Consider the following 12787-nt stretch of genomic DNA (forward strand, 5'->3'; position numbering starts at 1 on the left):
AATGCATTAGAATACACACCTAATTTTGAATGGCTGGCAATTGATAAATATTCTATAAAATGCTGCATATATTATAAAGGCAAATATAAATACATGTACTAATTGCATACATTAAGTTTAGGATGCAAATATTTTTTTTTCTTTAGATTTTGTGGTGAAATGTGAGCTGATGGGTTCATGAGATTCACCCTGCAGTAGTACACGGTGTGTGATGACAGCAAGCCGGTGGTTCTATACGGACAGATCATATCTTCAGGGTCATCACAGACAGGAAACAGGAAGGAACTCAACCGTAATTCTATCTGAGAGATAAACGGCAAGAAAACATCACAACACTACTGAGAACTCCTACCATGGGTGAAAATGAAATGAAAACATACCAAAGATTTTTTTGTTTGTTTGTTTATTTCTCGGAAGGAATGCTTGAACGGTCATTAAATAAAATATGTACAGTATTTACAGTCAAATATTTTACATCAAGTTTGGTTGCATGCATGTGTAACAAAAAGAAAGAAACTCTGTACAATCATTTACATTCCTTGGGAGGAGTTAATGCGATAAAAGGCACCTGTAACCTTTATTGGTGTGTGTTTGTGTAGGTGGGTGTGTGTGTGTGTGTGTATGTATATATGCCCCGCTGCATTTCACCTGCTCATGGATATCAATTAACTGTCAGCTCAACTCGGTGTTACAGCAGAACGGCTCTAAAATGACTGATTGTTCTGTCTAGCCTTTAATTTCAGCCTCTTTTTCTCTATTACTTAAATGTCTTTTCTAATCTGCGTATTAATTGCCTACCTGGGTTGCCAGGTATCTAGAAAGCACCCCATTCAAACACATTTGTTTTTTCCCCAAAAAAAGGGATTTAACAGCAGCGTTTGGCGATGGCATGATGTTGCACACAGTAAGGCGTAAGGCGTATTGCAAAGCGGCCCTGCGCTTCAGGCCGGGAGAGACAGGACAAAATAAAGTCATACAAGTAGTCCACGTTACTTGTGCACTATATTCCAATTTTTTTCTAAGTCAAATGACAGATTTGTGTGAGAAATGGCATACTTGGATATACACAGACGAGAATGAGAGGTGAAACAGATGATTTTAATTGAATAACATTACATTTTAAAATATTTTTTTGTGTGTGTGTGATTTTTTTATATACTGTTTTCATGGTGTTTTTTAGTGCTCAAAAAGCTCTTCCTCCATGTACCTTGATTTTATGAAAAAAGAACAGCTACAACAATCTGCTAAATGTCTTATTTCGTTGAAGAAAAAGTACAGATGAAGAGTAAAGGACAGTTTTCATTTTTCGGTGAACTGCTCCTTTTTATAAAAAAAAAAGATAACTTGGACCAGGCATGCTGTGCAAATTCTTTAACACTTCTGTTTTAAAGTGTTATATGGTAGCCATAATATAGAAAATAATAATGGGCTAAACAAAGTGACCAAATTTTCATCCAACATTCCAGTGATAGATAGTCTGAAATTCTGTTTGTCGTACCAGGACTATGTCCAAAAACATGAAACTGGGTCTTTTCTACTCTCCTCAGGGGATCGTTGCCACTCAATCGGATGCTTGAGCCTGAGGTAACATCTAGTTCTGCCTAAAACTGTCTGCTAATGTCACTAAACTTAATCCCCTGATGAGTTGGGCTTATTACATGGGCAGACTCTCAAAATGCCCACTCAGCAGACTCTGAATACTGCTTTACACTTCTGAGAAAAACTATGCATAGAGTCTAATTAGTACTATTTTCTCTTTTACTGGCCTGAAGTGAAAAAGCTAAGGGAAAGTTAAGTAGGATCAAACACCTGAAAAGAAGTTGGCCTATGAAACGAAACTGGTGCAAAGTATGAGAGAGCTGGAAGATGAACATAGAGAGAGATGACACACAACTGAAAGTGTGAGAAATAACTGACAGCAACAAAATGACACAGTTGAGTGGTGTAGTTTATTCTCAGACATTCTGCAGCTCACGTCCCCTCGAGCGCATTCGAAACGCCGCCGCTCGGCTTGTCTTTAACCTTCAGGAACTGTCACGCCTTTGCTCAAGTATCTGCTCTGACTGCCAGTAGCTGCCAGAATCAATTTCGGTTTGACCGACAACGTTGAAAATGGCCTGGTCAACCGCTAAACCCGGCATAAACAGCCGTATATGTCCCTACTCTCTTCATAGCATTGAGAAGTCAATTAATCAGTTCCAAAAGTGATTATTTGTTGACTTTTACACAGATTCTTTTTGCTGCTTTAAATAGAGTAAAACTAAATATATATACACATTTATATATAAATTATATTAGCAAAATAACAGCTCCTTCAGTTTTACCAAGCACTATGTTGCAGGGTCTTTTTTTATTTTTTTATTACACTTTTGCAGTGTGAAGATGATAACAGATACTGATTTTCTCACTTGATTTAATGAACAAGATCTCATGAATTATTCTACTGGAAGAAAACTATGCATAGAGTCTAATTAGTACTATTTTCTCTTTTACTGGCCTGAAGTGAAAAAGCTAAGGGAAAGTTATGTGGGATCAAACACCTGAAAAGAAGTTGGCCTATGAAACGAAACTGGTGCAAAGTATGAGAGAGCTGGAAGATGAACATAGAGAGAGATGACACACAACTGAAAGTGTGAGAAATAACTGACAGCAACAAAATGACACAGTTGAGCGGTGTAGTTTATTCTCAGACATTCTGCAGCTCACGTCCCCTCGAGCGCATTCGAAACGCCGCCGCTCGGCTTGTCTTTAACCTTCAGGAACTGTCACACCTTTGCTCAAGTATCTGCTCTGACTGCCAGTAGCTGCCAGAATCAATTTCGAATTGACCGACAACGTTGAAAATGGCCTGGTCAACCGCTAAACCCGGCATAAACAGCCGTATATGTCCCTACTCTCTTCATAGCATTGAGAAGTCAATTAATCAGTTCCAAAAGTGATTATTTGTTGACTTTTACACAGATTCTTTTTGCTGCTTTAAATAGAGTAAAACTAAATATATATACACATTTATATATAAATTATATTAGCAAAATAACAGATTTCTGTATTTGGTGTGTTGCAAGTATTTGCAGCGCATTTCTGTATTTGGTTGTATTTGCAGCGCATTTCTGTATTTGGTGTGTTGCAAGTATTTGCAGCGCGCTTCTGTATTTGGTTGCGTTGCGAGAATTTGCAGCATGTGTTGTCAAACTGATGAAGGTGCTTTTTAGTTAATTTGCTGGTGCTTTTTCTATTTGCATGTGTTGCAGCGTGTTGAGCTCTCTCGCCCACCGTACATGCCTGTCACGTGATGTAGAAATGCAGAAATATGTGGCCTTTATACCTTGAGTAAGAAACATATGTATTTTTGTCAAACAATGTGTTACAACAAACAATGGGTCAATGACCCAAGAGTGTCCACAATAAAGCACAAGAAAAATATTTCAATAAATCTAATTTAAAACAGGAAAATGTACTCTTTGTATTCATGTTGGTTTCATATAGACTTCTCCAATCATTTGGTACGCACATTTGGTATGCAAACTTGAGTTCATCTGCTATTTTTGATAGAACCAAGTCCTTGCCTTAGATTTTTACACTCATATTTACCTCACAGTATGGAAGAAAGGATCTGTCGCTACTTCGATTTCATTGCAACTGTAAGCTATCATTTATTTTTATATATTGCCAACTGGCTCTGTTTACCAGATTGGAACAAACTGTCCAGCCTGATTTGCAAACCAGTTCATTAAAAAAAAAGACAGAACCAAAAGAACGATTTTTCCATGAATCATGCATCACTAGTAAATTAATCTTTTTCTGAACACTCTCTCTTGCCTGATGCACGTACCTGGAGGCAGTAAAGATCTGTTTGGAATTGGCGCAGATAGCATTGATAGGGCTGTCATGGCCCTTAATCTCTCCGATGGGCGTGAAGTTGTCCACGTTCCACACCTTGAGCATTCCCCCCCTGCAGGCACTGAGGAGCATGGGCCGCCCGGGAACAAACGCCAGAGCACACACCCAATCCTTGTGCGCGTTTGGGATTTGCTGAGGAGAAACAAGTGACATTCCATTTTTAGCTCAGCTCTGCTCTACAAATGGCACCATCAGGTCTGCAGTACAAACAGTGGGTGGAAGTTTACTTCTTCAGTTTAGGGGTTAACCTCTTACCCTTACTACACACAAAATAGTAATAAGACTGCAAATGATTTCAACAAACAAGCCGAATTTAAATTTTAAACTCAAACTACAGAGTTTCACTTTATTACCAACATCTTCGGCTGATTCTGCCAACAGGCCTGTGGACGGAAAATCTCATAAAAGAGCAACCAAAGCACTTTATCTTGGCAAATTTACCCAGTTGTGCAATCAGAGAGGGCACGTAAAGTGTGTGTTTAGATAAACCCACTGCTTACACATTGATAACTGCATTGGGATTTAAACGTCTTCCTATTGAGGGCGAGAGGTGGCGTGTGCTGTCAATCACTTAAAATATAAAGATTTGGATATGTTTAATAGATTGGGCGCAAAAAAATCTGCGTAATGAAAACAAAATAAAGACCGATGTGAAGATATTGCTTTAAATAAAGATTTCTTTCATCTGCATGTCTAAAAATCTGACAAAAACTGGAAATGTTTACAGGTAAATACTGATTAAAGATCTCCGTCCATCATGCCACATTGATCTTCCTGGTGATATTTGTCCTCCGTTTTGGATTTCAGCATCAAACTGTGCTTTAATTATTACTATTACAATACAATTTACCTGTGAAATGCATAATTCATATATTCTTGACTTGCAGGAGACTCATTTTATGTCATCTTATAATAGTCTACCATTATTTTTGACCTTTTAGCTCTGGATGATGTGAAGCTTTGGTATGTGTTCTTGTCTAATATAAGCAGCTGGAGAAACCATTAAAATTAAACGTATTACTAGCTGTTTTTAGCTGTCAGACTGCAATGACGTCAACCGGCGCTGATAAATGAAGCCATCCTACATCTATTGACACAGGAACAATAGGTAAACGCTGGGTTATTACCCTCTGAAACATCATTTGTCTGTGTATATATTATTTTTCGGTATTGGATATTGTATTTAACTTTGTCGCTGTCAGTCATGTAAGCCGTCTTAACTTTAATGCACTTTAAACTCTTTAAAGCACTTACAGCTTATCATTCACAGTTCTTTCTTTTTCTAGTTCCTTAAATTAATAATTATATCAAAATATCTCATTGAAATCTACATTTCTTTGTAATAATTAAAGGAAAGGGGGGGGGGGGATTGCCACATGAGGCTCATTGCTTTGACAATATGATGATTGTAAAGAGGACAAGAATTAATATTATAACCACAAATAGTTAATACATTACAAGCAGTGTGTAAATTATGTTATGTCACATTATAACATAAGACCAAAATACGCTTGCATGCAATAGTAATTTTTACCTGAATAAGTTCCTGCTGTCCCAGATCCCATTTCTTAATGCCATTGTCACGGGAACCACTGAACAGTACGTCGCCATGTACAGCAAGACACTCAATCCCATCATAATGAGGGGGCTCGAAGTTATGAGCTGGTCCGATGTTACCCTGGGTTCCCTCCGCAACATCAAATATCTGCATTAAAAAGATCATGAATTGAGAATTAATTTTTGACATAAGAGGTCATTGTACTATAAAAGCATGTGGCAAGTTTCAGAACTCAGACCTTACTTATTAGTGCAAAAAAGCTTTTATTGCTTGTAAAACAACTCGTTTTCTACTTCTACAGGTATTTATTATGCAATAGAGATGAATACATTGGCACGAGACTGCTATAAGATTGTTTTGATATGTAAGGACTTGTGGTTAGCCGATCTGTCTCAAAATCATTTATTTCAAGGGTAAGCCAATAAATCAAGCCATCTACTGAACAGTCACATGCACATTATTTTACTAGCATTAAAAACAACGTTTTCAAATTGTGATTAAATTATATACAGAAAGCGAACAAAGAGTCATCCCTTTATAATCACTGAAGCAGTCACTTTAGTTCAGCGCAAGTTCTGCTATCTCACCAAATCAGCATAATGAAACTCAAATTTACATTGTGTCAGCACTTTTTTGGTTATGATGAGAGCATTCACAAGAGTGGGTGAATTAGCGCTGAACAAAACTAACTACAATGCCCAGTGCTGCCAAAACAAAGTGCTAAAAGGAACCTTTGATGGAGTAAATGTACTGTAAACATAGCACTGTAATCCACACTTTACACGATTAGTAAAATGCAGCTCCACATGCATAATACTTATTTCATATGCAAAGATGTTATGTATGATGGTTTAAACCATAGTCTAAAACAAGGTAGAAAATGGCCATTTATTTCTAAATTATAACTGCTTTTGATGCAAATATTTTAAACACAACATAGCACTCAATGTCAAACCTATATCCTAGATGACAACATGAAGAACAGAGACCTATATAAAAAGGGAAATAAACTAAAATGGTTAAACGCACTTTCACGTAATGGTCTTTGGATCCAGTGATCACCTGATCCTTGCCTCCTCCAGAATAACCCACTGTAAGACACATGACTGACCCAATGTGTCCGGTCAGCTTCCCAGTGGCCTGCATTCTGCACACAAAGAATATAACAGAATATGCACATGGTTATGAACTCTGTACAGCCAATTCACTTGGTAGATTTTTGAATTCATCAATAAATGCTAATGACTTAGGAATGAACTCTGCACCTGTTGAGGTCCCATGTGCGGACAGTGTTGCCTGCAGCGGCGTACAGCACAGATCCGGAGGGATTGAGGGCGATCTGGTTGATCTGGTACTCTCCTTGGGCTGTAGTGATGGTGCGAGTGGTTGTACCAGCACAGGCATCGCCTGAGACCACCTGACCCGATGACCTAAAGATGGACGAGTTGAAATTTGCTAAACTAGGTGCATTCAGATGCTATAGCTAAATGCTAATTGAAAATATACTCACGTGAACGTCCGGACGCACTTGGCAGAATCGCGAATGTCCCATACTTTGATATATGAGGTGGAAACTGTGAAGACCAGGCCAGAGTAGCTGCAGTATTTGACAGACACAACGTTGTTAGGATGTCCTCTCAGGGTCACGATTTCCTGTCCAGTCACCAGGTTCCACATCTTGCAGGTTCGATCTGAATACCAGGTATTAAAAAATTCATTTTACACTATGCATGTTTATGATGCCAATCATGTTCATCCTTGAGCCAAAAGTAAAAAACGGAAGCATATTTTGCCTTTTAGGCACACATCTCCAATGGCAAAAAGGTCAAGCATGCTTAAAATTACATACAATTTCGATTTAATTAGGTTTAGAAATTAATTTTAAAAAATGTTCAGTCGCTTCGATGTATTAAAAGTCCTTAAAGCTAAAATTTGTACTCGATGTCCAAAAGGTTGCTAGCCCCTCCAGCATAAAAACAAAAACATAATTTGCAAAATGCAAAATATGCATTTATGATTACAGTTTCAGGATGTAATGCTGGCAGCTTGTAAATGAATAATAACTGAAGCACTGCGAGTAATGTATAAAGGTGCACAAGATTTCTGTTGAGCTGCCCACAGTTAGCCTTCTTTACAGCAGTGGGCTTTTGACCTTGAGAAAATGTAATTCAAATTGGTTCATGTGTTTGTGCTTATGTTTTCCTTTCACAGGTTCAGAGTGGAAAAAAAATGATACCTTTAGAGCCGGTGAATAGCAGCTCGTCCGTGGCATCCAGGCAAAGCACAGGTTTAGTGTGTCCCTCAGCCACCGCCACACACTGCAGAGGGGCCGTCCTGCCCCCCTTCAGCCCACCTGTGGGAGTGATTACACCCCTGCACAAAGACAAGCAGCATTTTAAAACACAGTTGTGAAGTGCAGAAGTCTGTGAGGTTAGTCGAACAGGTGGAAAGGAGGACGTCACAACAAAGCGTGTTTGTGTTCAAATACAACGTGTGCCATCTGTTCCACGCGGATGGACAAAAAAAAGCAGATTTTTTTTTTTTTTGCATCAATGTGTGAAAGAACAACAGATTGAGGGACAATAGAAAGAGAAAGAAAAAAATTGAAACAGGAAGAAGGTCCAATCCATTAACCTCATTACAGGTTATTGTCAAGTTTGTGCAGCCACTGAACAGTGTTTATATGTAGAGTACGAGAATTAGCGTGCGGGTTAAGCTAACATGCTATGCAATGCTACCAAACCAAATAATGATATACAGAATTTGTAATTTACCATTAATTTACCATTTTTAATTTTAAACAACATGCATCAAAGAGATTTTGCAGAATTTCTTATCAGGCATTGAATAAAGTAGTCATTAAAAGTTCTTTCATCCAATGAAGTTGCTAGGTGGACTTGATTCAATGGGCAGACTGAATTGTTCATGTCCACCACTTTGTGAGATCCGGCGGTTGAACCTTGCACACTCCAGGCCCCCATGCTTCGGCCGCTCTCACTGGAGTTCATTGTCAACGTGCTGATATTTAATTTGATTTATCAGACTCTAGCTGTGTCACACAGGATCCGGCCATCAGCCAGGCAGACGAACATGAGTGAAAACAATAGAACAGACTCCATATATCGAGCAGGTGCTAATTATGTCCTGTCGTAGTGTACCACTGCCAAGCAGCAGGGGAGCCGATACATGTGACGTTGATGTCACACTGACTGCAAAGCCAAGCCGAATGCACACTTGAAAGGGAAGCCTGTTCGACTGATGCAAACTGCAGCAAAGTCCTCTGTGAGTTGTGGACTTTGGTTCAGAAGTTTAAATCCGCATTTCAAAGCCGCTCAGTTGGTCACTGCTGACTTTGCAGGGTGGCACAGAAAGTGGATCTATTTTAAGACATCTTCAACCTCCATATGTTTTGCAGAAGAATGCTCGACTCTTGTGTGGTGCAAGTAACGTTTATCTCTAGACCCCAAAGGCTGCAATTGACAGAAATGTTAAAGGGATAGTTCACCCAAAAATGAAAATTCTGTTATTAATTACTCACCTTCATGTCGTTCCAAATCCGTAAGACCTTCATTCATCTTCGGAACAAAAATGTATTACACAAAGGATATTTTTGATGGAATCTGAGAGCTCTCTGACCCTCCATAGACAGAAAGGATATTACCATTATCAACGCACAGAAACATAGTAAAGAAAACAATAATTTATTCAACAATTCTTCTCCCCGAGTTCAGAAAGTAATCAATTAAATCGGCATTGTTTACGTTCAGTAGAAATTGTGCACATGCTGAACGTAAACAATGCTGATTACATTGATTACATTCTGGGGCACTCTCCAAAATGGAGGAAGATGGCAACTCGGGGAGAAGAATTGCTGAATAACTTATGTTATTACTGTTTTCTTTGCGCACAAAAAGTATTCTCGTAGCTTCGTAAAATTACGGTTGAACTCCTGATGTCACATGGACTATTTTACCGATGTCCTTGCTACATTTCTGTGTGTTGATCGTGGAAATATCCTTGCCATCTATGGAGGGTCAGAGAGCTCTCAGATTCCATCAAAAATATCTTAATTTGTGTTCCGAAGATGAACGACGGTCTTACGGGTTTGGAACGAGGGTCAGTAATTAATGACAGAATTTTCATTTTTGGGTGAACTAACCTTTAAGCTAACCTAACTTTAAGCACCAAGGTAATATTATTTAAAGAATTAGTTCACTCCAGAAATAAAAATCTGTCTCCCCATGTCATCCAAGATGTTCATGTCTTTCTTTCTTCAGTCGAAAATCAATTAAGGTTTTTGAGGAAAACGTTCCAGGATTTTTCTCCATATAATGAACTCCAACAGGGGACCAACGGGTTGAAGGTCCAAATTGCGATTTCAATGCAGCTTCAAAGGGCTCTACATGATCCCAGCTGAGGAATAAGTGTCTTATCTAGCAAAACGATTGGTCATTTTCTAAATAACATAATTTATATAAATTTTAACCACAACGCTCGCTTGTTTTAAGAATGCATTCTATGCACCTCTTGGTACATGTGACCCTTTGGTGTATACACCTCAAGGGCTTCGGTGTTTAGTTTCTTTTGTCGCATGTCCTGAGGCTTTGGAGGCCCCTTGCCCCACTGGCCTGGTCCATAATCCAGCCTTGGTCCGGATATCTTAATTTGTGTTCCGAAGATGAACGACGGTCTTACGGGTTTGGAACGAGGGTCAGTAATTAATGACAGAATTTTCATTTTTGGGTGAACTAACCTTTAAGCTAACCTAACTTTAAGCACCAAGGTAATATTATTTAAAGAATTAGTTCACTCCAGAAATAAAAATCTGTCTCCCCATGTCATCCAAGATGTTCATGTCTTTCTTTCTTCAGTCGAAAATCAATTAAGGTTTTTGAGGAAAACGTTCCAGGATTTTTCTCCATATAATGAACTCCAACAGGGGACCAACGGGTTGAAGGTCCAAATTGCGATTTCAATGCAGCTTCAAAGGGCTCTACATGATCCCAGCTGAGGAATAAGTGTCTTATCTAGCAAAACGATTGGTCATTTTCTAAATAACATAATTTATATAAATTTTAACCACAACGCTCGCTTGTTTTAAGAATGCATTCTATGCACCTCTTGGTACATGTGACCCTTTGGTGTATACACCTCAAGGGCTTCGGTGTTTAGTTTCTTTTGTCGCATGTCCTGAGGCTTTGGAGGCCCCTTGCCCCACTGGCCTGGTCCATAATCCAGCCTGAGTTGATATGCACGAGAACAGAAAGTAGATTTGACTTATGCACGTGCGCTGAGGCAGCACATAATTTGCAAATAATCGACTGAAACTCTTGCACTCAAGCAGGGATGAAAAGGAACCTACAGCTTCTGAGGATGCAGAGCAACACGGGGCTTTTTAAACTTATTTATATCCACATAAATTGTTTAAAAGACTCTTTGCAGGAGCCAGGCAGCACTTCTTCCTCCTGGCAGCCTTATGTGAGATGGTCCCAATTAGGAACCACAGTTTCCCAGAAGCTCCCAAAAGACACTTCAAATCTCTTCACCAGTATGAATGCCGTCAAACCGTCTGTCAAGCATCGAGACCGCAGCCAGACAAAGGCGATGAAGGAACGGTTGCTCTCAACCATGCTGGGACTCGTGTTATGATGTCACCATTTTGTGGTCTGTCTAATGGCTGACAGGCTTGGCATCACCATCACACGACACCTGTCATGGTTGCTCATATCACATCGGGGAGCGAACAATGTTTCGCCTTGGATGGCATCCACTAGCTATTTCTGTTTTCCCCCAACAATAGCGCAGGCAAGCTGGTGTGCAATTGAAAACCGCAATCTCCACATCCATCGTAACAGCACCACAGTGCCAACTGCAAATGGATGTAACGTTTACTGACAGCTGGCAAGCCGAATTTCTGGTCAGATTTATGATGGACCACTGCCACGGGCTAAATGAGGGTTTCTATCGCAGGAGAGATGTGCTAAACACACATGTTGTTTTGATGGAAGAAAGGATTCGTCTATAAGCTGCTCCAGAACTTCAGGAAACAAAAATAAAACTTAAGGTCTCAAGGTCTCTAGGACTTGTACTTGAGGGACCAAGACAAGTAAAATGACTTTGGGGTTGATCCCTCATCTCTCGTCTTATTTCTGTCTTATTTTCCCATGCTCCCACTTGTGCAGAGCAGAGGATGCATTATGTCAGTCATAACAGTGGGGGTGATTTTAGCTCAGTACTGACCCCTCCTGGAAATCGGAGAAGTCATTTCTTTGAGTAAACAGGTGGAAGTAATCTGTCAGAAGAAAAACTAAATCAAACAAAAGTAGGCATTACTTTTCAAAAACAGTCATTTTCATTTTTGGCGTCAATTTTTGCTGCCAGGAAAGCCTTGTAACTCCAGTTGTGCCTGCCAATTAGCCCACATACACTGGCAACCTGGCAGGGCTAAACAAGCTTTCCCTCCCCTAAAAAAAATAATGAGGCTCTTCCCCTTAAGGCTGACATGGCGTTCCCGACCAGCCCAGTCTCCGAACGCTCCTTCCTGCTGGCCGAGCGAGACGGAAATTAAGCTGGAGTTTGGGATGAAGGAAAATTGGTCTCCAGAGGGCTGAGATCAGCCTCTGTCCAGCTCAGTGCCTGTGAAGTCCTAATGATGGTGGAGCCGTCAAAGCCTCTGTGCAGGCGAAGGAGGATGGCTGATTAAAGAGGAAACTGGGACATCCCAGCTCTCTGAGGACAGATGAAACGCGAGAGGCTGCTGTTGGCACATTTCTGCTCTCTAAAGTGAGAGGAACTCTAGGGAGGTCCGGCGAACAGGAACTGATGGTGATCGAGTTCCGGACTAACACTGTGAGAGGAGTTTAAACATAAGTATCTACAAAGTAGTTTACGTGTGTGCGAACTTCAATCAAAGAATAAAGCATTTAACTGAAGCTGCGTTTGCATATCATTATCATTCTAAAATTGTATATGCAACTAGATTTTTTCCCCATCTAAATTATATCTACACACATGTGCACATGCAAAACTCATCGTCATGGTGTTTAAGGTGCTCTAGGTGGACACTGGACACTGTCATCCTGGGTGTTTGCTAATCAAGTCAAAATAAGACACCGCAAATTCTCTAAATGCTTTCTTAATTTTTTTTGCCTTCTTTATTGCCCACCAGGCAAAACGGTTTCCAGTTGGGAGTTAGTAACAGTGATGTTTGCCTTGGCAAGCTTCAATAATGAGCACCACGTAATTTCTCCACACCATGCAGCTTAATTTTTTGCTCGTTTGAGCCGATAAGTGAGGAATTAGAAAAGTGTGAAGAGTTAAGGAAAATGC

General features: G+C 39.8%; 1 protein-coding gene across 1 annotated transcript in view; it reads right to left on the minus strand.

Moving 5' to 3' along the window:
- Positions 1 to 2556: 2556 nt before the first annotated feature.
- Positions 2557 to 12787, minus strand: part of LOC107555981 (kinesin-like protein KIF21B) — a 104770-nt gene continuing 94539 nt past the window's right edge. The window contains exons 28-34 of the mRNA XM_016238946.1: positions 7695 to 7831; positions 6969 to 7149; positions 6724 to 6888; positions 6488 to 6605; positions 5435 to 5605; positions 3833 to 4032; positions 2557 to 2590 (exon numbers count right to left, since the gene is read on the minus strand). Coding sequence (XP_016094432.1) covers positions 2557 to 2590; positions 3833 to 4032; positions 5435 to 5605; positions 6488 to 6605; positions 6724 to 6888; positions 6969 to 7149; positions 7695 to 7831 — 1006 coding nt within the window. The remainder of the gene's footprint in view (positions 2591 to 3832; positions 4033 to 5434; positions 5606 to 6487; positions 6606 to 6723; positions 6889 to 6968; positions 7150 to 7694; positions 7832 to 12787) is intronic.

This window comes from Sinocyclocheilus grahami, unplaced genomic scaffold, assembly GCF_001515645.1.
Source record: "Sinocyclocheilus grahami isolate Dianchi unplaced genomic scaffold, SAMN03320097.WGS_v1.1 scaffold552.1, whole genome shotgun sequence".
NCBI classification, from domain to species: Eukaryota; Metazoa; Chordata; class Actinopteri; order Cypriniformes; family Cyprinidae; genus Sinocyclocheilus; species Sinocyclocheilus grahami.